The sequence below is a fragment of the Phoenix dactylifera genome, chromosome 1 (assembly GCF_051530095.1).
Source record: "Phoenix dactylifera cultivar Ajwa chromosome 1, Ajwa_hap1_PhDact_Kaust_v1.1, whole genome shotgun sequence".
Classification (NCBI taxonomy): Eukaryota; Viridiplantae; Streptophyta; class Magnoliopsida; order Arecales; family Arecaceae; genus Phoenix; species Phoenix dactylifera.
In genome coordinates this window covers 2112195-2135279 of record NC_143190.1, presented here as the reverse complement: position 1 = coordinate 2135279, position 23085 = coordinate 2112195, and the positions used below count along the sequence as shown (strand labels likewise).

General features: G+C 37.0%; 1 protein-coding gene across 3 annotated transcripts; it reads left to right on the top strand.

Moving 5' to 3' along the window:
• The first annotated feature begins 4633 nt into the window (after nt 1–4633).
• LOC103705717 (protein IQ-DOMAIN 5-like) lies at nt 4634–22368 on the top strand. Of its 3 annotated transcripts, none has more exons than XM_039114527.3 (8): nt 4634–4863; nt 4942–5046; nt 7655–7772; nt 9418–9669; nt 11389–11616; nt 17642–17755; nt 20801–21290; nt 21863–22368. In XM_039114527.3, exons 3-8 carry the CDS (start codon nt 7689–7691, stop codon nt 22012–22014), a joined length of 1320 nt encoding a protein of 439 aa, XP_038970455.3. In that variant the 5' UTR covers nt 4634–4863; nt 4942–5046; nt 7655–7688; the 3' UTR covers nt 22015–22368. The 3 variants fall into 3 exon arrangements, with proteins under 3 accessions (XP_038970455.3, XP_026659936.4, XP_008787762.4); XM_026804135.4 differs by having other exon boundaries at nt 4942–5342; XM_008789540.6 differs by lacking the exon at nt 4942–5046.
• Nucleotides 22369–23085: the final 717 nt, after the last annotated feature.

Below are 23085 nucleotides of genomic sequence, written 5' to 3'. Positions count from 1 at the left end.
GTAATAGCAATTGGTCATATATGGGTCACAATTAAAATTAGAACTCAAAAAGAGTTAAGTATGTATCTCATTAAATTGAACATAAGTCTAAATTAAGACTTGATCTCAAATTGGATTCATCATGGATCTCATGAAATTGAACCCAATCTACTTGGATATACAAAAAGTTGAGTTCATCCGGTCCAAAAAGTTAAATAGTTTAAGTTCAACTTTAAAAGGTAGTCATGGTTTGCTTAAGATCTAACAAAAAAAAAATCTATCATGATCCATATCAAACGTTGAGTCGAATATTTCTCTAAATCTTAGGATACTAAATATATACTTATGTATTAAATATTATGGTTGTATTTGGAGGTTTTGGATTCAAAAATATGATTTTATTTTTCATGATTTGAAATATTTAAATTTTAAAGAGTTGACATTCTTTTAGGAGGTGTTTGATTGTGATTATAAAAATGTCTACTCAAAACAAAAACATTTAGTTTTGTGATTTGAAAATATTTTCGATATTTTGTTGCACAACTATAGATTTTGTATTATAAAATCATATTAGTATTTCAAAAATTTAAAAGTATCATGATTTTTCTGAAAATCCAAATACACCAATAACTATTATATATCGTATACTTGAAATTTTCTTTGGATTCGCTATATTTATGATAATTTATGCATCATATTCATGGCTGTGAGTAGATCACGTAAAGTCTGTGACTGCATGACCAAGAATACTTCTAGTTAATTTGTCTTGCTCCATAAATGCAGCAAAGTAAGTTTTAGAGATCAATTTTGTCATGTTAGTTTGAACTCTTTTGACTAAATATTTGATCTTGTTAGATACTAATGCAAGTGCTTTTTAGAATTACATGTTACGTAGGTTAACTATTGAAACATAATTGGATCTATAAGAATCACATATAGAATAGTTGGACCTGATTTCACACAACTCCAATATAGTTTGATATATAAGATAATTTTGGTATCCTTTCTTAGTACAATACATTTAATGGTTATTATTTATCAAATTTAGATGTGAATAGGTTTGGTAGATCTTAAATGACCTAACTTGCAATGGAAATCTTAAAGTATCTTAGTGGACACTAATAAGATTGATAATTTCAAAATAATTATTTTTATATTAAATAAATTATTTTTTTAATTTTTTCATTTGTTACCAACATAATTGTTTCACATCCTTACTCAAGGTGGCACATGGGGGACACGTGCTCGTTCAACCACATGGTGGGATTGGAACATGATAAGCATAATGGGATCTTAGGTGAATATCCATGTAAAAGCTTAGGCCGACGTAATAGGCAATATAGAGAAGCTAACTGAGTTGACTGAATGGTATCATGCTATAAGTTGAATAGACAACAACGAGCAATATGAATTATTACGTGATATGCAAAAAGCAGACATGACAACAAAATTAGGATTAATTGAGTCTAATAATTAGTGTAGCTAGTGATACAAGATCTTGCCATTATGATAAACATGAATAGTAGAGGATAGCTGGCACCAATTACCAAAATTATTAAGAAAGTAAAGGCCGAAGGTGGACCATCAAAATGTACATGTATGACGCAGTTTGTCTTCTAGTATAAATAAGTGGGCGTAATCTGAATGAATAAATCTTTCAACACATCAATAAATCTAGTTTACACTTATTTTATTTTATTTTATCTTTACTTTGCTCTTAGATTACCAATAGGACTCTACTTTTAGAAGTAACAGTAATAATAGATTACTTCAACCTAACCTTGCCCACACCCTATTCTATCCTATCTATCTTCTTTTAAATGGATGGTGTGACGACAATAAAAGTCTTTAAAAGTTAAGGCACATAGGCCCATGCTATTTTTATCATCTTCCTTCGATCATCTTTTTCTTAGCCAGTCCAATGCCAGTAATATGCCTGCACATCTATCACAACCCACCCATTAAGCTTATTACCCCTTAAGCTTGTCTCTCTATCGAGATAGGCGACAAAAATAATACAAGACAATATGCATTTAACACCAAGCCTAGAGAAACAAACAATGCAATTCAAGTCAAATAATCCAAATTTTGATTTGCGAACATGCATATACCTGCTTGGACTTAATTAAATTAGACTATATTTTTATATTCCGCTAACACACTTTCATTAATGAAGCAAAATAATAATTTGAGAAATTATGTATACAAAGAGGTTTAAAGTTTGTGTACCATCTGCAATGAGAAAAGTTAAATAACAAATTGCATCTAGTACAACTCAAACAAATGCACATTTAGAATGAAAAGTTATAAAAAAGGGGGAGGTTTGATTTTGATTTAGGTGGTCCCGCAAGGTTGCATGAGGTCTATAAAGTAACTTTAACATATAATTGGAGTATATGTACAAAGTGCTAAAGGTAATATTTATGATACATTGATCCATATATGCATATTAATTATTTTTTAGATTTTTTATTCATCTACCTATGTATTTTGCATATAAGGAAAGGATAGATTGGAAAGTCCAGCATTTGCATGAAAAAATAAAACAATCAGAAGGCAAAAAAAAACAAAATAATAGTAATTTTCCTTTCATGTGCCTCTTTTTTTGAAAAGTGTATTAGTAACATATTAAATAGCCTATGAACCCCTAACTAGAGAAAGCAATTTAGAAATATTATATTAATAATGAATTAGAATACAATCTAATAACTTAAGAGTTAACTCTAATAGCAAGTAGTGAATGATCATACAAAGAGATCTAAAGAAGAAGTTTTTGTGTGAATGTGGGAGAGCCAGAGAGAGAGAGAGAAAGAGAGCAAGTATGGTGTGAAAATTTTTGCAGATGGAGAATATGGGTATTACCCAATAAATGGTTGAGAACGGATAGTGGATCATGCGGGACATGCATGAGAGAGAGATATGAAAATAAAATGGGGTCGGATTGCATTAGGTTGGAGAAATCCTAATGGAGCCTAGGCTTGGTTAGTTTATAATTAAGAGATATAAAGATACAGTTAGGTGAGGGTTTGCTCTCAAGCCAACCTATAGAGTATTTTTATGCGATGGACTATACTTCTCTCAAAAAGAAAGGATATCTACACATCTCAACTTCAAAATTAATAATGGGACATCCAAATCAAAATCTAAACCATCAGTTATGATCTATATCAAAAAAATACCTAGAAATCAAATATCGCATATTTTGATGGTTTATAATCTATGCATCATATAGTTACAAAAATGAATACTTTTTATTGTACTACTATGCTAAAATACATGCTAAAATATTTAAACTAAAAATCCAACTTATTGATCATGATCTACATGATTAAATATATATTTGTTGAAAATAAATATATTCGATGCTTAGATTATAGTTAAATATGGTTCTTATTTTTAACCATTCATTTTTATATCCACGTAATGCATAGGGGAGAGACCATCTAAACATATGACTTTTAATTTTTGCACAATTTTAAAGGTATAGAGCATGATCGAAAGTATAGATTTGTAACTTGAATGTCTTATTATTAATTTTGAAGCCAGGAAAATTAGATATCCTTTCCTCTTGAGAGTAGCATAATCCATCTTTTTTTCACATTACATTATATTATATTATAATGTCAATATAACTATGTAATAATACAATGTTATAATAGTTAGACTATACAATTTATAGTATTAATAATTTTAAAATCGATGTTGTGATATCCAAATTAAAGATGGTTTAAGCTATAAATAATGCTTAGAAACTAAAGTGAACTATATTAATTAGCCATGTTTGCTCGCTATTTCGTAATGGTGATCATTTGGACACCACATATAATCCCAAAAGTCATGGCAGTATTGACTTCCTAGCATAGAATATCCACCAACAGTTGTAACATCCTCTAGGTGCATTAATCAATTAACTTGAAAAATGAGATAACAAGGCTGGAAGGGGATACATTGATTTTAGATAGATCAATAAGTTGCTGAATATGAATCCAATTTGCAAAATAGCATTATTTGGATGGTTGCAGATGTTCTCCGTCGATAACTAATGCTCGATGGGTACTTTATAATCTAGAGACTAGATGATAGGGTGATTGGGGTACTCGAAGGAGTTCGATAGTCTATAATCCTGAATTTTTAAGTATAATGTAACACATAACAACTCTACTCCTTCACCTTTCTCCTCAATCATTGTTATCAAAGATTTCAGATATTATCGAATATTAATCAACTATAGGGACGTCCAAATAGGAAATCAAAGTTTGAGACATGCACTATATAAGTTTGTCCTAATCAATAGAAGATAGCACCATTAATTGCTGCTATCCAATTACATGTAAACCATGTCCTAATAATAACATAAACTTAATTTACCTTTGCTAATGCGGAGAATGTACATACCTAATTATAGAAGATTATAACACTCAGATGCTTCCCGCCCCCATCGGCGCATCGTAGCCACAACCAGGTCACAATTAATCAGCGGACTACCCCGGCTTTATTAACTAAATTAACCTCCAATTGGACACGTGGCAGGCGATTACCCACACCACACCCAAAAGCCGGTTACGTGACCTCCAATGGATTCCAGCCACGCGTAAAACTCGAGATTAAGTGAGCAGATTATTGGTGACCCCATGGATTAAAGGGAGCAGCAGGGTCGCAGGAGAAAAAAAAAAAGAAGGCTTTTTTCGGGGAATCCTTCCCAGTCTCGGACAGCGGGAGAAAGATAGGATCGAAAGCGGATTTCTTTTCATCAGTATCCGACAGCGAGAGAAAGTTTTTTGGAGAGAGAATGAGAGGGATTGACTGATTGCCGGCCAAAGAAACGGGGAAAAGAGGAAAAGCAAAAGGAAAAAGGGAGGAATGGTACATCTCTCGCTCTTTCAGGTAAAAAAATTCCGGATTCGGATATGTTTTCCTTCTCTCCCTCTCTTTTTTGATATAATTTGAACTTCATTTGCCCAGATCTGTGCTTTCGCTTCACCTTCCTTCTTGCTGGCGTCCTCCATTTCTCCTTTTCGTTGAATTCTTCTACCATTGGAATTTGTTTAGATAGGGTGCGATCTTTGGGTAATGCGAGCTCTTTGTTTGTTTTTTGGGTTTATTTGATTCAAAATCTACTGTGGTTTCTCCTTCCTTTGTCTTCTATGAAGTCTACCTGCGGTTCGAGTCTTGGTAGTAGGGTTTGGAATTGTGATTTGTTGGCGCATTTTGTGCGTAATTCTTAGATTTGTCATGGATTCATCGCTCTCATCCTTTAGATGCAAGTTTCGTGAAGTCTGATAGCTGTTTAGGGCTCAAAATTGAATCTTTTGGGCTGAAAATTGGTTGCGGGACATGCACCATTCCTGCCACCTTCATCCAGAGTAAGAAGCCTTTTTGGAAGTATCTGTTTTTAAAATGCATGCTTGCCCAGCTGTGTAGAGTTTTGTACGGAAACTCCAGCATGTTGCTCTAGCAATGCACCAATGGTTTTTTTTCCTGTTTCTGTGTGTGATTATCTGAAGATATTGTTTAGTATCGGTTATAAATGCAATTTGATGCATTTATTGTCCGTTTACTTTATATTTTATTAGCATGCTCTGCTTGTGCCGTAGTGATTTAATAATTACTTGGCGGTTGTGACCATGGACCTACTGCCTCGCATCTTCTCGCACTAGTCACCTCTTGGTTGTTTTGTTCCTGGTTTCTGAGAAGTATTTGAAGGACCCATCCAAATTTGGGCTTCCTGAAACATTGTGATGGCAATTTATAATTTCAAGTTGCTTCCAAGCAACCTGTATAATTATTTCATTTCTGAGTTTCTTAAACATTTCTTTAAGTGTTATAATATGAATCAGCAGGTATTGCTCATATTCATTGTTTTATTGTAGGTGTGATTAAGCTTCCTTCTCTGAACAACACCTACTTTGGTTGTTATACTCAGAAAAGCTTCATACCTAGAATATATCAGCAGTATCAAATTATAATGCTGCTGATAATACCACATTAAAGAATACCTGATACTGGAGAAAATTAAAGGTCTTCACCTTTTGTAGAAGCTCCAATGCAAGATTTCCTGCGAGGAGCATGGAATGGAACATGAGATTTCAACATCTGCCCTGATTATATTATAGTTATTGGTTACCATAATATTTTGCATTGTATCCTTGGACTTTTTGAGCTGTGATCTGAAAAATGGTTGGATCGGGCATAGGATAAGGTATTTTTGTGGTTAGAGGATTTTGGTTCTTTTTAACTTTTTAATTCAAAATCCTGCAGAGGTCAGGAGCACTCTTCAATTCTAGGTGCTAGGGCTATAATTATTGGTAGGATAGAAACTGATCATGGAGGTTGAGAAAAAACTAAGGAAGAGGAGGAGGAAGACGAGAAAAATGAAGGAAAATAATAAAAAATGGGGGATAAGGGAAGGAAAAACATGTGGAAGTGGGAGGGAAAAATGGAAGGGAGAAAGAGAAGAAGAAGGAAAATATTAAGCAGTTGGTCAACTGGCAACCTAGCATCCATCTAAGTTTTTTTTCTTAAAAAAAAAGCAATGTGCTGCACCTCATTGTTAGAGGAATTTCTTGGAGATTTTTTTTTTATAAAAAAAACCATGTTTCCTCAAGGAGAGGCCAAAAACTTATAAAGAAGACCGTACGCTGTTATTTTTTTTGGAGAACTTTAATAAATTAATCAAGAAGTTTTAGTTTCTTGTTAGTTCCCCTGTCCTCTTTCCCATTTTCCCTTTTCTGCACCTTTAGGGCATGAAATTCATTTTAAATATGAAAGAAGAATTCAAATGTTCACAAGTTATATCAATTTTAAATCAAAATCATCTGTTTCACCACCACGATAGGTGGCACTACTATGCTTCTCTTTCTGTGTAGCATACGATATCGGCATCCTCCTTGTACAGCAGCTCCTTTTTTTTGGGTTTGTGTGCATATTTGTGCATTCATGCATGTCCTTGCATGTGGGAATATGCACACTAGTATGGCTAAAGAGTTCGCTTGATGGTAGATGAACTAATCACGTGTCACCTAGATTTGTTTGGAAAAAATTAATGATTTATTCATACATCAGTTCCAAATATGTTGGCTAAAGAGCTCGCTTGATAGTAGATGAACTAATCACATGCCACCTAGATTTGTTTGGCAAAAATTAATGATTTATTCATACATCAGTTCTAAATATTGAGTAGCAATCTTTTAGGCCTGTTGATGCTTTTAGGTGATCATTATAAGGTTTATTGATTAACTTTGAAAGTAATTGGTTAACTTGGAAAATAATCTCGAGATAGCATAGGGCAATCCATACTTTTATATCTAAGAAAAGATTGATTTCTCATTTGTTAAGAATAATACAAGAATAGGTGCCAGTTTTCTTGAAAAATGTCAAATATTCATGTGGATGCTCTGCAATGAACATATTACGATTCGCCTACAAGTTAATCATCTTTCCCCTTTTTATAATAAGTTTTATTTTTCATTGGACTGTAATGCCCCTTGCTTTTTAATTTTGTCTGGACATTTTTATGCATCTTCAAGTATCAAGCCATGTTCTAGCAGATGTCAATGCTACTATTGCATATATGATTGTATTTATTCATCCTTGTTTCTGTATACTTTGTCTGCCTTAGAAAAGAAGTAATAGTCACTGAAGGTTAATACTGGTCTTGCTGTCTTTTTGTTAACAGGTATTAGTTATCTGAACGCTGAAGTGATAGAACAATGGGTATTTCTGCAAAGTGGCTTAAATCATTGGTTGGGCTAGGAAAACCAGAGAAGTCACAACATCCATATAAAGATGAAAATGTGAGTAAAATTGTATTTTCCTGGCTCATTTTGATATTGAATCTAAATGCATTTTATAGGCAGATAGTACATGGTATTCAATAATCTTGCAACGTAATGCAGATTTGTCAATACTTTTCATAAGCATTGCAATTGGGATACCGATTCAATCAACTTGCTTAATCCGGAGAACTCTGGTCCTTCTAGAGTTGTTTTAGAACTTATCGAATCTTAAAAATGGCATGCCAATTGTTGTTTGCTCACCAAAATATGAAGCCGATTATTTAGGGCCTGTTTAGCATCACTGCTAGTTTCTAGTTTTTGGTTTTTGTTCCAGAAAACAAGGAACTTGAGGCAAAACTCTTTCTAAGTTTCTGAAAAAAGTGAAAGCTCTTAGGACTAGCTCTCACTTTTTTTGATAATGAAAACTGCCCATAGCCGCCACAACCACTGCCTTTGTCACCATCACCACCACATCCATTGGCCGTGGCCACACCGGCTGCTGTCACAACCATTGCTACTGTCACTGCCGCTCGCTGATCGTCACTGTCGCCGCTACTACCCACCACAACCACCATCACCGCCAAGTGACTATTAAACAAGTTTTGTGTTTCGGTTTTCCAAAAAAGAAAAAGAATAAGAAACTCATTTTGGTTTTCATGGAAAGTGAAACTGAAAACTGAAAGTGATGCTAACTTTAGCCACTGACTTGACTAAATTTTAATTTGTGAAACACTTTTATGAAGCTGGCTGATTATTCATCTAAAATTCGGGATCTAGCAGAAGGGTGCTACAATTTTAGGAAAGTGAACATTAGTCTTTACCTCTGAAAATATCTCTTAGAATCATCTATCACATCATTCCACCATTTCTTACTTCTTATGAGATATTGAGAGACTCAAAATGAGGTTAATTCATAAAGTGGGACCAAGAAAAGTTCCACCTCCCATTCTCTTCCTTAGATATCCTTCGTGAACAAGAACTCCAATTATTGGCCAGCTCCCAAAGTGGAATCCTTTACTTGAAATTCCGCTAAAAGAAGGGGCATGGGGCACCTAAAAAATGGATTTGCTTAAGATTGTGAACATACAGGTAACATTCTCCATTAGTCTGTCAATTTGGTAATTCTTCCTTCATGTGACATTTGGTTGCTATTAGAACTCCAGCAATAGCCACTACTTTGGCAGTATATGAATTCGTAAGTCCACCTATCTCTGTCACTATACAGGGTCCATATCATGAGACCCAAAATAAGATCAAAACAAAGTTCTCATAATCCTTATAGGACTCTTGATCAGCTTTTCATCAATCTCCTAGGCCTACACAATCTGACTGGACACCTTAAAAAGTTTAAAAGCTTACCTACAAGTAAGTCTGAAGATTTCACCAAACCCTAGAAGACTACTTATTGGGAATGGTAATTATAATGGGGAAATCTCAAGAATAAGGGAAATATTAGTACCAGTTTTAGGAAAATATTTTTATTTTAAGAATATATAAGTGAAATTTGAACTAACATTCTATATGTTCCTATTAGAATTCCATGATAACAGAGACATGCTTGTACATTCTTTTCTGGATGCTTATAAAAATCCATTTACTCTCTTTGTTATATAAGCGGATCTGTTCTTTTTCTTACCTGCTTCATAAGAAATTGACATTGCAGAGAAGGGTCATTGCAAATAGATTTTGGCACCGGAGGAAACAATCTATCGATCTTGATAGTGCTATTGTGGATGACGAGTTTGCTGTTGGAACTGCTCCATTGACAGCAGATGCCAATATCCAATCAAGCTCTCATTCCACGTCTTCTCCAACCAACACCTCACTGCAAGTACAGGCATCTTGTCAAACTGAACAGAATGCAAAAGAGGACTGGGCTGCTACAGTTATTCAAACTGCTTTTCGAGCTTTCCTGGTACTGGATCCTATATCTCTCATTATGGACATGTAGGCGCCTATATTTCGTATTGCTGACGAACATCACTTCAAGTTATTAAGAAATTAGCAAATACTATGTGGTTGTATTGTATTTGTATCAAGTTATCTGGTGTACAATATTATCAGGTATAACTATACTGGTAGAATATATTTTATGATGAACAGGATCGAAATCTTGAATTGCAAATAATTTTTTTAACAAATCTTAATTATTGTAGAATACAGTTTTTGTTGCCTTTTTAGCCTGTTAGCTGAGTGAAGGTGTTATAGAGGGCACCCACAAAGAGGCCCCCAACAAAATAACAGAAGTGATGAAACTACTAAGATTAGATGCAAGAATCCCCTGCTCCAATTCTTCTTCCCAGGCCAAATGGCCAAGTAGCTATTCTGTGTAAATCAGTTGATAAAGTACTCATTGTCGTACAGGATGTAATTATCAATTGTCCATCCATGCTTTATCGATTGTGGCAGGTAGGAGGTTTCTGTATCAACCATTTATATAAAGACTCAACTTCTTGTTTTGAATCAGTACTTAACCCCCATAACTGAAGTGTCAATTAGTTAGAAGGATATGCAGGGACTTGATAAATATGATCCCATGTGCCTTCCATATCCATCGTCCAGTCTTCCCTGTTGAATATCACAGAACTGAGGTCAATAGAGTTATGAGTTTCGGGACATTTGATCTCTCAATTCTCTTTGAGTGCCACACCATCTCATGTTATACTACCGTGAATAATGTCTCTTAAACCCTTTATGTTTTTGTTTTATGCTTGATTTATATGTTTTAGACACATTTTTATCAGAAAATTTTATTCATGGGATTCTGAATATGAATGCAAGGCCATGCTTCAGTTTCATATCCTAATGAATGTGTCATGTTTTGGTGTGGACACAGTATAAAACCTGAAATCTGCCGGTGTCAAGGTAAAACTGATCCTCCGCCTATGATGCTTTATAGTTTATACTTTATGTTAGCATAGTAACAAATTATGCTTATTGAAGTGTTAACTATTGAAAGTTGTCGCCATCAGGCATGAGAAGTATCTCATGCCGGTAATATGCCAACTTGACATTCTCATGTGTTGTGTACTAAACACTGGCACACAGTTGCTACCATGTCGGAGCTACATGCAGAAAGACACCGACATGGTGTGTACCTTGGCATATCATGCGTGCTGATCAGCACTTTAATCTATTCTAATAAATCCTATTAAATTTATTTGAGTTCAAACCAACATCAGTTCTGGCAATTAGATTATGAAAACATTCATGTACATTTTGACCGGGAAAGTCAACTTTCACCTGACCTAACATAGTGGTTGGATATAGCTGTTCATGCTGTAGAATATGGCATTTTTGCAGCAAACATCTCTCACGAGTATTTCTAAGAAAAAAGAACTAGCATGAGCTCCGTGCAAATTTTTCTAGGGTGAGAGAGAGCTGTACTCTACAGAAACACCTTGTGTATTATTAAAGTAAACTAATTGGAGAATCAGCACTGAGAATAACAAACACTATTGGCACCCTATCTGGGTCAGCATTCAGAGCCGGTGCTTCCAGTTAAAAACATTCTGATCAGACTTGCAAAATGACACTTTACTTTAACCTCATGCAATTTGTTTGATTACGATATGCATGTAATTGCTACATTTTGACTTTTTTTTGAATGGTTGAATGCTTTATGTTGTTGCAGGCTAGACGAGCATTACGAGCTCTAAAAGGACTGGTGAGACTTCAGGCGCTTGTTAGGGGTCATGCTGTGAGAAAACAAGCTGCGATAACTCTTCGCTGCATGCAAGCTTTGGTAAGAGTTCAGGCTCGTGTGAGAGCCAGGCGAGTTCGCATGTCATTAGAGAATCAACTGGGGCAGCAAAAGGTTGAGCAACAACAAGCACATGACGCTCGTGTTCGAGAAACAGAGGTACAGTTACCTAATACCTGCTGACTGATTTGCTACCATCACAATCAGTTTATTATCGACTTATGTATAACATTTTGTTGAATTTTGACAAGCTTTTTATCTTCTAAGATACCATTATATTATGAAGTTTCTTTTTTCTTTTTGTTTAGGGTTTGAGTTTTTCTCCTACATGTTTAATGTAGACAACTGGGAGAAATCTGATTAGAGCTTTCTCTTTTATTGTTTGTGTTATACTCATTGTCATTTTGTTATAAGTCTCATATTACATTGATACAAAATCAGGTAATGTCTTTTCCCATAAAATCACTCAAGCAACTGGTATAAGGTCTCTAATGAATACAAAAAAACCCCAACTTGCAGTGTTAAAGATATGGACAATGGTAGAGCTGAACTCTTGCTTTTGTCTCTTTTGAAAAACATTTTCCTAGTATTGGACCTCTATTATTATCTTATGGGTAAGGAATATTGTTTTGTTTCTATTGACCAGATGTACATGATAATTTACTTGCCTATTATAGTATATGTATGCTATGACATGCTCGTGTTTCGGACACCTTCTTTGATAAATTCCTTAAACTTTCATAAGATCTGTTCAAATAATAAGTCTGTATACATTGCATTCTTAATGTGGAGTCTCACTCAGTGAGTAATTTAGTTTCATGACCAAATGATGTCTGCCACTGCATTTCACTTTCCATGGTTCCAGAGCTCTGATATGATATTCTAAGATTTGTTATGGAAGCTCCATATCTCTAGGCAACTAAATAGTTGGATTAAATTGCTGTGGTTTCATAAGCATTGTGATATAATCATCAATTATATTTTCCTGATGGGCTTTGGAATCGATTGAGTAGAATGATGAATGGTGCCAAATCGTACTGGATAAATATTGAACAGGTTCTGAATCCCATTTTGTTGCTGAAGCTTCAGAAGGTTAACGGTCCTGGTAAAACGTGCCATCACACGCCGCTTGAAAATTGTTCCATTTTCAATCATCTGCAGGCCTCCAAACTCAACCTATTTATGAACATCCTTTTCCTCTGTTGTTTACTGTGCTTGTTGAGTCTCATGCGGACATTGGACAAAAATGCCCGCCCGCAATTTTTCTGGTTAAATTCAAGTTAATTTGATCCACACTTTTCTTTGTTAAGCAATTTACTAGCAAGACTTTTGAGTCTTCTCTTATCCTTCCTCCTTTGGTTTTCTAGGGATTTGGGGCTTTGATCTTCTACTGGTTGAATTTTTGGATCATAAATACTAAAAACTGTCTGCGGGCAATGCTGCCCCTATTAAACTTTGATACTGAGGCTCTTTACTAGATGTTAAACCTTAGGAACCTTGTTTTCAGCCCATAATCATAACCTTTTCTTTGTATGTTTGTATGGAAATACTCGGTCCGTTTGGGGGCCGACTGGCTTGCTTGGCATTTGCACGCGGGATCCCACTATAGAGACGGAGACGAAGATGCCCATGTCGGATGAGGGCTTCGATTTCATCCGTGGGCTAGAGACATTCTTCAGTCTCATACCTATGGTCCTTGTGGAACCAACAAAACTCGTTTGGATCCATTTTGTTTGTTGGAGTCTTCATCCTCCGAGGTTGATCAAGGTATCCCCGATATTGGATTTCCATCATGATCTGGGCCCGTGGAGCGTTGAGAGGGGTATACCTTTCGAACCTCCGAGGTGGATCACAAGGTCGTGCGGCAACCTTTTCATCTTGGCTTCGCTTACTTTTGAGCTTGACTTTCCTGGCATGAATCTGACGCTTTCCATTTCTCCCTTTCTTTGTGCTTCTTTCCGAGCAGCCTTAGCCTCATCGGTTCTTATGTACTTGCTCACATGAGAGGAGCTCAGTTAATTCTCTTGGGGGCTTCTTATCCATTGAGAAGTTGAAATGTGAAGGCTTCAATCCGTTCATCGTTGTGGCCACAGCAATGGACTGGCCTAGCTCATGCACTGCCAAGGTTTCAGTGTTGAATCGACTGATGTGCTTGGAGCGTCTCATCCTCCCTTGCCTGAGGGCAAAGTGGTTGGTGAAAATCTTCTAGTTTTTGTTGCTGAGGAAGTGGCCTATGAATCGATGATTGAGTTGGTTGAAAGAGCCAACATATCATAGTTGTAGACTGGAGAACCAAAGTCGTGTAGCCTTTTGAGGGTGGCCGAAAAAGCATCGTACATCACAACATTATTGGCTCCCTGGATTTGCATGAGAGCCTTTAAGCTCGCTAGATAATCCACCGAGTCAGTAGCGCCGTCGTAATATTCCAACTACAGCCTCTTGAATTTTTTCGGTAGGGTCTCCTTGAGGATCTTCTTGGTGAAAGGGGGATCTCTGATCGCTTTTAGGTCATCTTCTACATCGGCCCTCTACTCTCGCAGGACCTCAATCTGGCGACGCATCTCTTCGATCTCGCATCGGAGGTTGGCCTTTCAGTTTGGAATTTTTCGGCCGACTTGGGGGAGAGTTTTCAGAGTCAGAGCTCATATCGGGAAAGGGGAGGTCATGCTTCTGGCCCTGCATTGGGCTTTAGGCTTGACGAAGGTCACTGTTCTATGCCGAAACCCCTTGATTTAGTAGACTGACCGGAGTATTATTGGTTTGTTGCTATAGATTCCGCACTGCGGCTATCAGGACTTGTACTTGTTGGGCAAGTAGATCACATCGTTCATTATCAATGACTCCTACCGCAGGTTGAGAAGATTGGGGCTCCAAAGAACTGCCCGGGCAATTGTATGGAGTAGGTCAAGTGGGCGCTGGATGATTGCTCCTTTGATGTCTCAGGGCTTTTCTTCTTCCGTTTTCCTCAGATGGGGCCAATCTGTTGTTGTTGATCTCGGGACATCAATGTGGATCTACAAAACAACAGACAAAGGGTGAAGGCTTGCCGAATTGGCTTCGGTCGAGCCTTTTGATGCTTACGCCAGTAAAGATTTTGTAGATGAAAAACGAAGAAGAAAGAAAGAATGGAGAACCGAGAGAGAGTTTTCCTTTTCAAGGATCACATCCTAACAAACTCGACGTCATGCGGCAATGGACTGCTGATATGGCCTAACAATCTTGGGGACATGTCGCAATGACCTGGCACATAGCGGGACTAGGCATGCCTTCAAGACGATGGAAGCCGAGCTGCTCCTTCTGCTGGAAAGTTCTGTTTGGCATGGGTCGTGGTCGTGGTTGCGGAGCCGAGCTGGGAGGAGATCTGCCTCAGGGGTCAAATACTTCTGCCCTGCTTGGCCTGTCCTCCACGTCGGACTGAGGAGATCGAGCCGAACTATCTCGGAGGACCCTTAGACGCGTGGGAACCATAGCATAGGCTGTACACCGGATAAATCCTCATACACTACATTATACCGGTTATTAATTTACATAATAACAAATACAAAGATAAGAGTTGTACAAATTGTATTTGACTTTTTAAGAAAAGTGATTTTTTTTCCATGCATCTCTTTTTATTATGTTCTATTTTTATTTGGATGGGATGTGCAAAGCTTATATGTTTATAACCCAGTGGAGGTAATAATTTAGTCACAGCAAACTCTTATATAAGGTAAGTCACCTGCTATGGAATTTATTAGGAAATGTGCTCTTGCACCTGCTTCCTAAGTGCCTTCCATTCTCTTTTTTTTTTTTTTTGAGTGGTCCACTTCCCCACACCTATATCTACTCCTGTACTTGCTCCCGCTTTAGGTATTTAAGGGTAATGGACTATGTTTTACAGAAGTTTATCATTTCTTATTTTACTCATGTTTTTGTTACATTGGGTTATATTGCAAGTCTAAATATGTGGACAACCTATATGCTTTTTGGTTTGATTATTGGGTTTTTTGTTAAGTACTTTATAGCCAAACATATAAAATGAAAGACCAAAAAAATAACTTTGCAATCATAGTTATGCCACCATTATTGTTATATTATAAAATAAGCCAAACATGAGCAAGTTGGGCCTAGATTGGCTTGGCTTGAATCAAGCTATGAAAGGCTATTTTGAGCTTGACTAATGACAAACCAAGACAGCTAGATCATATTTAAATGAGAAATGGCCAAAGGGATGCACTTCAATACAGAGGCGGCTATGAGGGACTGGGCAGAGAAAGTCTGGTGAAGGGGGAGCTGTATGGAGACTGGAGAGGTAGCGGGGAAGCAATGGTCTAGTAAACCTAGAAAAAGGTGAGGAAGATGGTGCTAGTTCTGGATGTTGTTGCTGTCAGGGAGAGAGAAGAGGAGGAGGAGAGGAGAGGAGAAGAGGGATGAGATTGCTATATCTTGAAATTGTTGCCACTGCCACTGGTAGAGGTTATAGTGAAATTAGGAAGAAGGGAAGAAGATAAGAGATGAAGAGGGACTAGCTTGTAAAAAATTAGTGCTAGTGTCGGTCTCTACCATGAAAGACTTAGCCTCATCTCAGGTGCTTGATCTAATAGCTAACACGATTTAACTCTCTTTGATCAGCTATCGATACTCGTTTTCTTTTATTGAACTCATACCTCTTGGTTCAGTTTTATGCCACGGAGAAAACAAATGAGAATTTATATAGCCAAAATTGGAGTGCATTTACCTAGTTACATAAAAATTAAAAAAATTGTAATAAATAACTTTAAGGAGATAAAAGGGAGTATCTTACTGATAAGAAATGAAAACAATAACATAAAATTACACATATATAAATAGATACATTTATTTCAAGCTATTTTGAGTCAAACACGAGCAAGCTGCACCCAGCTTGTGTTCGGCGTATTTGTATATCAAGCTTAAATACTTGGTTCATTTCAGCTTGTTTATTCATCGAGCCAGACCATTTTGAGCTGGATTTGAGCCAAACATGAGCTGCTCACGAACTGCTCGCTTATTTGACAATCCTACCTCTTAGCAACCTCTTGCAATTGGGTAACGAATATGCTCTTTCTATTTTTTATTTTTATGCATGCATGGGAGGTGGAATATTTAGCTCATTACAGAATTTTTAGTCTTTATCTGACATTCATAAAACATCTTCTTGTTCATGCAAGGTGGCTAGATATGTGGATGCATCTTCTTAACTTCATCTAGATGCAATATACATGTCCTCGTACATTTTTCTATCACCAAAGTTTAGCTTGGTAGAAAAGATTTGGGATCTTACAGCTGCTTTTGGCAAAGTTGGAAAGGAAGAAACGGCTGTCATTTAATGAGCAATAACATATTGTTGGATGAGATAAGAATGTCATTTGATTATAATTCTCATGTTTAGTGTAATAAACTGGTCAATGGATGTGAAATTTCCTTTTTAGAAATTGGAAAATGATTCGAATCTTTGGCTTTCTTATATATGCAGTGTGCTGGGACATAACTGTCTTCATGATGACTCAATTGTGTGGAGTCATTTCAAAAGCAACTGTTTGGTTGAAGACAAGGAAATAGTCAAGTTTGTGGGAATATTCACTATGGAATGTACATTTTTGCTCTTTTTGGTATTATCAATTAAGGGGTGCTGGACTTAAATTTGAGCATATCAGCCTAAGCTTTAAAATAGTGGCTGTATTCTTACTAATAGTGCCGGATAGGTTAAAGATTTTCCCCCCTCACATTGCTCTTTTAGCTTCATCTTCCTTTTATATCTATCAAGAGATCCCATGATGATTGTTTCGAGATATACATCAACAAATTGTTGATCTTTTAACAGATATATTAATGCTAGGGGCTGGGCATGCAATAGCATCTTTGAAATTGAATGAATCACTTATTTTGTTCTTTGTTGCACTCTGTTTCTTCTGCCTGACGACAGGCTTTGGCCAACACTTGCTCCTTGGTGTTGTCAATCCCTTGTTTTCTATCACTTGTTCTCCCAGCATTTAGTGGAATACTTGAACTGATGGAAAGGGTCAAATTCCCTCTTTACCATGTGCCTAGAACATAAATTCTCACTACCTTTTGTAATTGATTTGTGCCGGTAAATCGGATGTATCACTTAGCATGGTCAAATACTTTTGATCTTTTTTGATAACATGATAAAAGAATAGTTCTAACTTTTGTGATTTAAATTCAGGAAGGCTGGTGTGATGGTGTTGGCTCCATGGAAGAAATTCAAGCCAAGTTGTTGAAGAGGCAAGAAGCAGCAGCCAGGCGTGAGAGAGCAATGGCTTATGCTCTCACTCATCAGGTATCCCTTCATAAAAGCATTGCACCATGTAATGCATGTCATTTCATAACATAGTGAATTTCAAATGTTTGACGTGATGCGGAGCCACATTGCAGTGAAGCATGAAAATCCTCATGACACAATGGCTGTTAGAGTTTGATGGACATGGAACTTCAAAATCTGATGGTTTCTTGTGTTATAGGCTTCAAATTTTTGATGATGCTAAATTGCAGCTAACTTTTCCTGTTAAAAGGAAAAGAACAATGAGGCAAATGGAGCCTATGCTAATTAACCAAAGAGATCTTATAAATGTACCAGCACCACATTTTTTTTCCAGATTATAGCCAAAACCCTTAGCCATCTATTGTGTTTTCCACATGGATTCTTTCTGTCTAACCAGGTTCCATTTTATCTTCCACTATAGGATGCCACCTTGACATCATCTATCCAGGCAAGGCTTGGGACAAAAGCAAATGCATGTAGAATATTATGGCCTACTTTTCCTCTATCATTTTTGGACATTTTTGTCTTAGTGGATGCGATCCACCAACCATGTCATAAGACTCGCGAGGATTTGATAGCATATAGAGGATGGGTCCCCTTAGGACACGACATTGTTGCAAGTGATAATATAGCATGCAAAGTTGGGTCCTTGGATATCTATGGATCCTCATCGTGCACTGGATCTTATTTGGCACAATCAAGATATGATCTGTATGCATATCCTTCATTTGAGGCATTCTATCCCCCATGGCCTCAACCAGATTGTGGGTCAGATTTCATTGCCACGATCTTTCCTCAATTGGGAGTGGGATGGCTAGCCCAATATCTAACAGAGAATTAGTATAGGGATGGTTATCCAGAAGGTCCAAATTATTGATTGCAGGGTGGGCACAGTATCTATGTTGGAATCATGTCCGTGGCCCCAACCATGAACACAATTCCGATGTTTACAAGTGGCATAGGCACTCCATGAGGGACCAGATATCGGTAATTATTTTGTAATTCAAATCAATTTTTTGTTATTACAATTGCATCCATCAAGCAAGCAATATGGTCTACTAAGATCATTGTTGAATAAAATAATATTATAACAATCAAATATCCATAATATTAAGTAATCTTAAAAATTACAAAAATTGAAAAAGGCAAAAAACAATGAATCGATACGAAACTAGTACACAATTATGTTACTAATCATTTCGGTATTGTACTGCACTAGCACCTAACCGATACGGTCCTTGGTACCGAGGTTGCGAGCATTACTTGATGTAATGGTAAAGGCTTGGGTTGCTAAGAGTAATGACGCAGGTTCAAGTCCTAGTAGCCACTTTGTAAAAAGATATCAAAGGTTAAATTTGTCCTCAGTCTACTCCTAGGATCCAGAATTTTCCATGACTGTTATTGTGTAATGGTCCTTTTTTAGATTTGTTTCCAGAGAGAATAAATCTGGTTTTGACTTTTGACTATTAGGCTGGGGCTGAGTGAAACATATAGGTTAGTGGATGTGTGATTGTCTGCCACATACCCTTTTCTGAGGTTGTTGGAAGGATTTAAGCCTAACTTCTTTTCTTAAATATACACTATTATGTGTTTGAGAAGTAGAGCATCTTAAGTTTGGGCATTTCTCTATGAACTTGGGCTTGCCTCAATGGTAACACCGCTTTGTTTAGCAAGCATAGTTTCTAAGTTTGATTCTGGGATGGTCGATCCCCAAAAATTTAGACCCAGCTAATTATAATGAGGGTGTGTTTCCCGCCCTTTCTCTCAAAAGAAAAATATGGCACTTCATCGCATTGAAATTCAGAACATTCTTGTTGTAGTTGATTTTACTCTGCTAAATTACATGGTTAAGTAGGAGCTTGGGTTTTTTATTGCTTGTGAAAGTAGTAAAATAGACGATAAAAGAGATGTACAAATGTGCCAAAGCTTACCCTTTTTGAGAGTCCTAATCTCATGAAAATAGCTGAAAAGGCTGATCGATTTTGCATTTCCTTGAGTATCAGACAAAATACATTTGCATAATATAATCAGTGAATCTGTTCTTTTTCAATGGCCATTGTGTCGACAGCTGTTCGCTTTGACCAAATCTCACTTTCAAGAATATTGGCGCTTATACTTTTTAGCTGCTAGACCATTCAAGATATTTAATAATCTATACTTGCAAAAAAAAAAAAAAAAAAAAAGGCACGGTTTCTAGAAGCTATTAAGTCTTTGTCTTCTAGAATGGTTAAAATGTTGGATTTTATCTTCTGTCGTGGTATAAACTTGATATTATTTGCTTTCTCTACCTTTTGGAGAAAGTAGCAACTGAAATTTGATGTGTATCCTAGTTTTCAGGCATTTAGTACTGCTACAGTACAAATGGAAGAAATTCTTTTATGCCTTCGATTCATTTTCTTAGAACAAATCTATGATTTGAATTCCATTTAAGTTTTGTAAAATGGGTTTTGACTTTTCTGTTAGATTTTATCAATGCGTAATATTTACCAAAAATTGTATAGCTGTCAGTTTTGTCCCAACTCTACCTGAAAACAGGTACATTTGTGGAGGCACCTGTGACCCATGTTGTTTGAAGATGCCGAGTAGTCATCAGCAATCAACTCCATACTAGGCATTAGACGCAAAACTTGTGTTTTATAGCCCTTTCAACCTGCACTATCTTATGTTCTCCCCGTATGTTCTTTTCTCATTGTCCTGGATAAAGGGAAATCAGGCATGAGCGGATGGGCACTTAGTACACCTTTTAGTTGTTGACCTAGTCCCCTATTTGGTGTATTACATAACTAAAAAGAGCGTGATCTATTAATAGATGAAAAGCAACTTCTAGGGCTGCATAATTACATCAGCCCTTAAGGCTAATCAATTTTAGGGGTTTTTAAGGCTTACATTTTTTTTCCTTCCATTTTCTTTTTCTGCAATAGCAAGCCTTTCTGAAGCACTTGTTAATTGCATCAAGTAGTTGTTTATGAGCTGATGTTATTGATTCTTCGTAATTGAATGGATGATGCTTCTCATGTTGTTTATTAACGGAAGGGTGTCTTTCACAATTTTCCACCACTATAGTGGCAGGCAGGTTCCAGGCAGACTGCAGCTCCTGCAGGGTTTGAGCCAGATAAAAACAACTGGGGATGGAACTGGTTGGAGCGATGGATGGCTGTTCGTCCATGGGAGAACCGATTCCTTGACATTAATCTCAAAGATGGGGTGATGGTTCATGAGAATGGACTACCTGAGGGAAAGAAAGGAACTAAGGCTCAGAACAAACCTCCTGGGAAGAAAACCTTTTCAAATCTTCATTCCAATGTCCTAACCCAGAAATCAGGCCCATCACATTCTGAGGGGAGTGGCTCTTCATCAAGCCGATCTGTAAGCCAGCTAGCCTCTTCTGCTATGCCATCAGCTAAGGGAAAATCAAAGCCATCATTTGAGGAGGTTTCTGGAGAAGCCATCTCTCGGCCTCCTGGACCTGGTACTCGGTCGTATAGCAATCCAAAAGAGAGGCCATCACATCTGGATTCTCAGGCTAAGAAGCGGCTGTCCCTGCCAAGCAGTGGTGAGTCCACTTCATACTCTAAGAATACTTTTTTTAAAATCTTCTTCAAGCTACCGCATCTTTGTTGCAAAACAATTTGCAGGCTTTTATCTAATGGTGGTAGGACGCCATCTTGTAACAATGCATTTTGGCTTGCTCCATAAGCTTAAAGATCTGGCTCCCTTTTCTGTCATTGCTGCACGTCATATTAGATAACATGGATTATATGAAATTGATAATGTAGGGGTGACATAATTACAATCTCTTGTACATGCATACATCTATTTTGAAATAATTAGATAGCTATAGACTTCTTAATTTCTACTATATATGCGATATTTTTGTACGTGCAGTGCTTTTCCTAATAAACATGTAATATGGCATGAGTCAGGTGGCAACCTGCAAGCATGAAACTCGCATACTCAAGCTTGCATGTTCCGACTGGCTGATTCGGCATTATTCATCATCCCTTGGCCATCCTTATCTATTCATTTGCTTTGATCAATTTGATACCTCGTTGAAACTTACGTATACAAAAACATGTAACTGCTGCTGTGAAAGCTACTGACATTCATGTTATCAATAACAAGCAGGTGTGGCAGCAGGAAAACATTCTGCCAGCAGAACTGCAGCTAACCGGTCTGCAACTGCTCAGAAAGCCATCAGAGACACGCCTAAATCTGAAATAAAACACCGTTTGAATCCTACAGATCCAGCTCCAAAGAGAGTTGAGGTGCAGACATGAGACGCCATTTTCAGTTGATTACAATAGTATAGTAGCTGATCTGAGGATGTTCTCATGCTGTATCAAACTTTCTCTGTATATATATTTATGTTCTTTTCTGCCGGGGTTGGGGTCTCACATCTGTCTTGCAGATACTTGCGGCGAGAGGTCTGAAGATGCCAATGCTGATTGCTGCCTGCAATGATATAGGGAGACCTCATTCTATTACTGTACTATTAGTTGCATGACCATGCGGTTTTCTATTTGTTCTTGTTGAGTTTTAAGTTACTTTCTCGTCATTTTAATCTATTGTTGGATGGCTGTTGGCACTTGAGTCCCTAACTATTTGCAAAAGTGGTGAATTGTCTTGCATTAGTGGAGTGGTGATGGCCTCTTCTGAGTTTTAACACATCCAAAGAGAACGGGCACAGATGTCTGACGAGGAAACCATTTGGTATTGCAAAATTCTCACGTTGAATGTTACAATCTTAAGCTACAATTACAATGGGTGGCATTTACATACCACTGTATCATCCTAGGTTCTTTCTTGAATTCTTCTTTCGCCCCATCAGTCAGTGAAAACCAGACCCTTCTACTACACTAATGAGTTTGAGGCCACTGCTCTTATGGGCACTCCAACTGCTTCAGAATTTGGTTCAACCTTTTGGTAACCTGTGATGAATTAATTTCCTCATGTTCTATACTTATATGAGCACCATAGCCTGGATTCCTGGTAATAATGGATTGTGTGCCCAATCTTTAGTGGGATGCAGCTTTATGAATGGAGTGGGGCAAACCATGGATGGGTCTGTGAGTCTATCCAAGTGTCCATCTAATGGGAAGAAGGTTCCTCTTTGTTCCACTACTGATTTGTTTAGCATATGGTTATTGTCATCTCAAGCGAGAACCTTTTGAAGACCTTCGCAGCAGTCACCCTTGGTCCTTGTTAAAAAGTGTTGAAATCACCATTTATCCCAAAAGCTTAAACCGGTGAAATGAGATAAAGAATGAGATAGATTTATTTATATATTTTATATATTTTATATTTTTTTATATGTGGGTCGGATTTTTTTTTAATGCGTGAGTGTGATA

Excerpts from the sequence above, each read along its gene's own strand:
- LOC103705717 (XM_008789540.6), top strand. The coding sequence starts at position 7,689 with ATGGGTATTTCTGCAAAGTGGCTTAAATCATTGGTTGGGCTAGGAAAA. Across the intron at positions 7,773-9,417 it reads ATCCATATAAAGATGAAAAT|AGAAGGGTCATTGCAAATAG; the intron begins GTGAGTAAAATT and ends TTGACATTGCAG. Across the intron at positions 11,617-17,641 it reads CTCGTGTTCGAGAAACAGAG|GAAGGCTGGTGTGATGGTGT; the intron begins GTACAGTTACCT and ends ATTTAAATTCAG.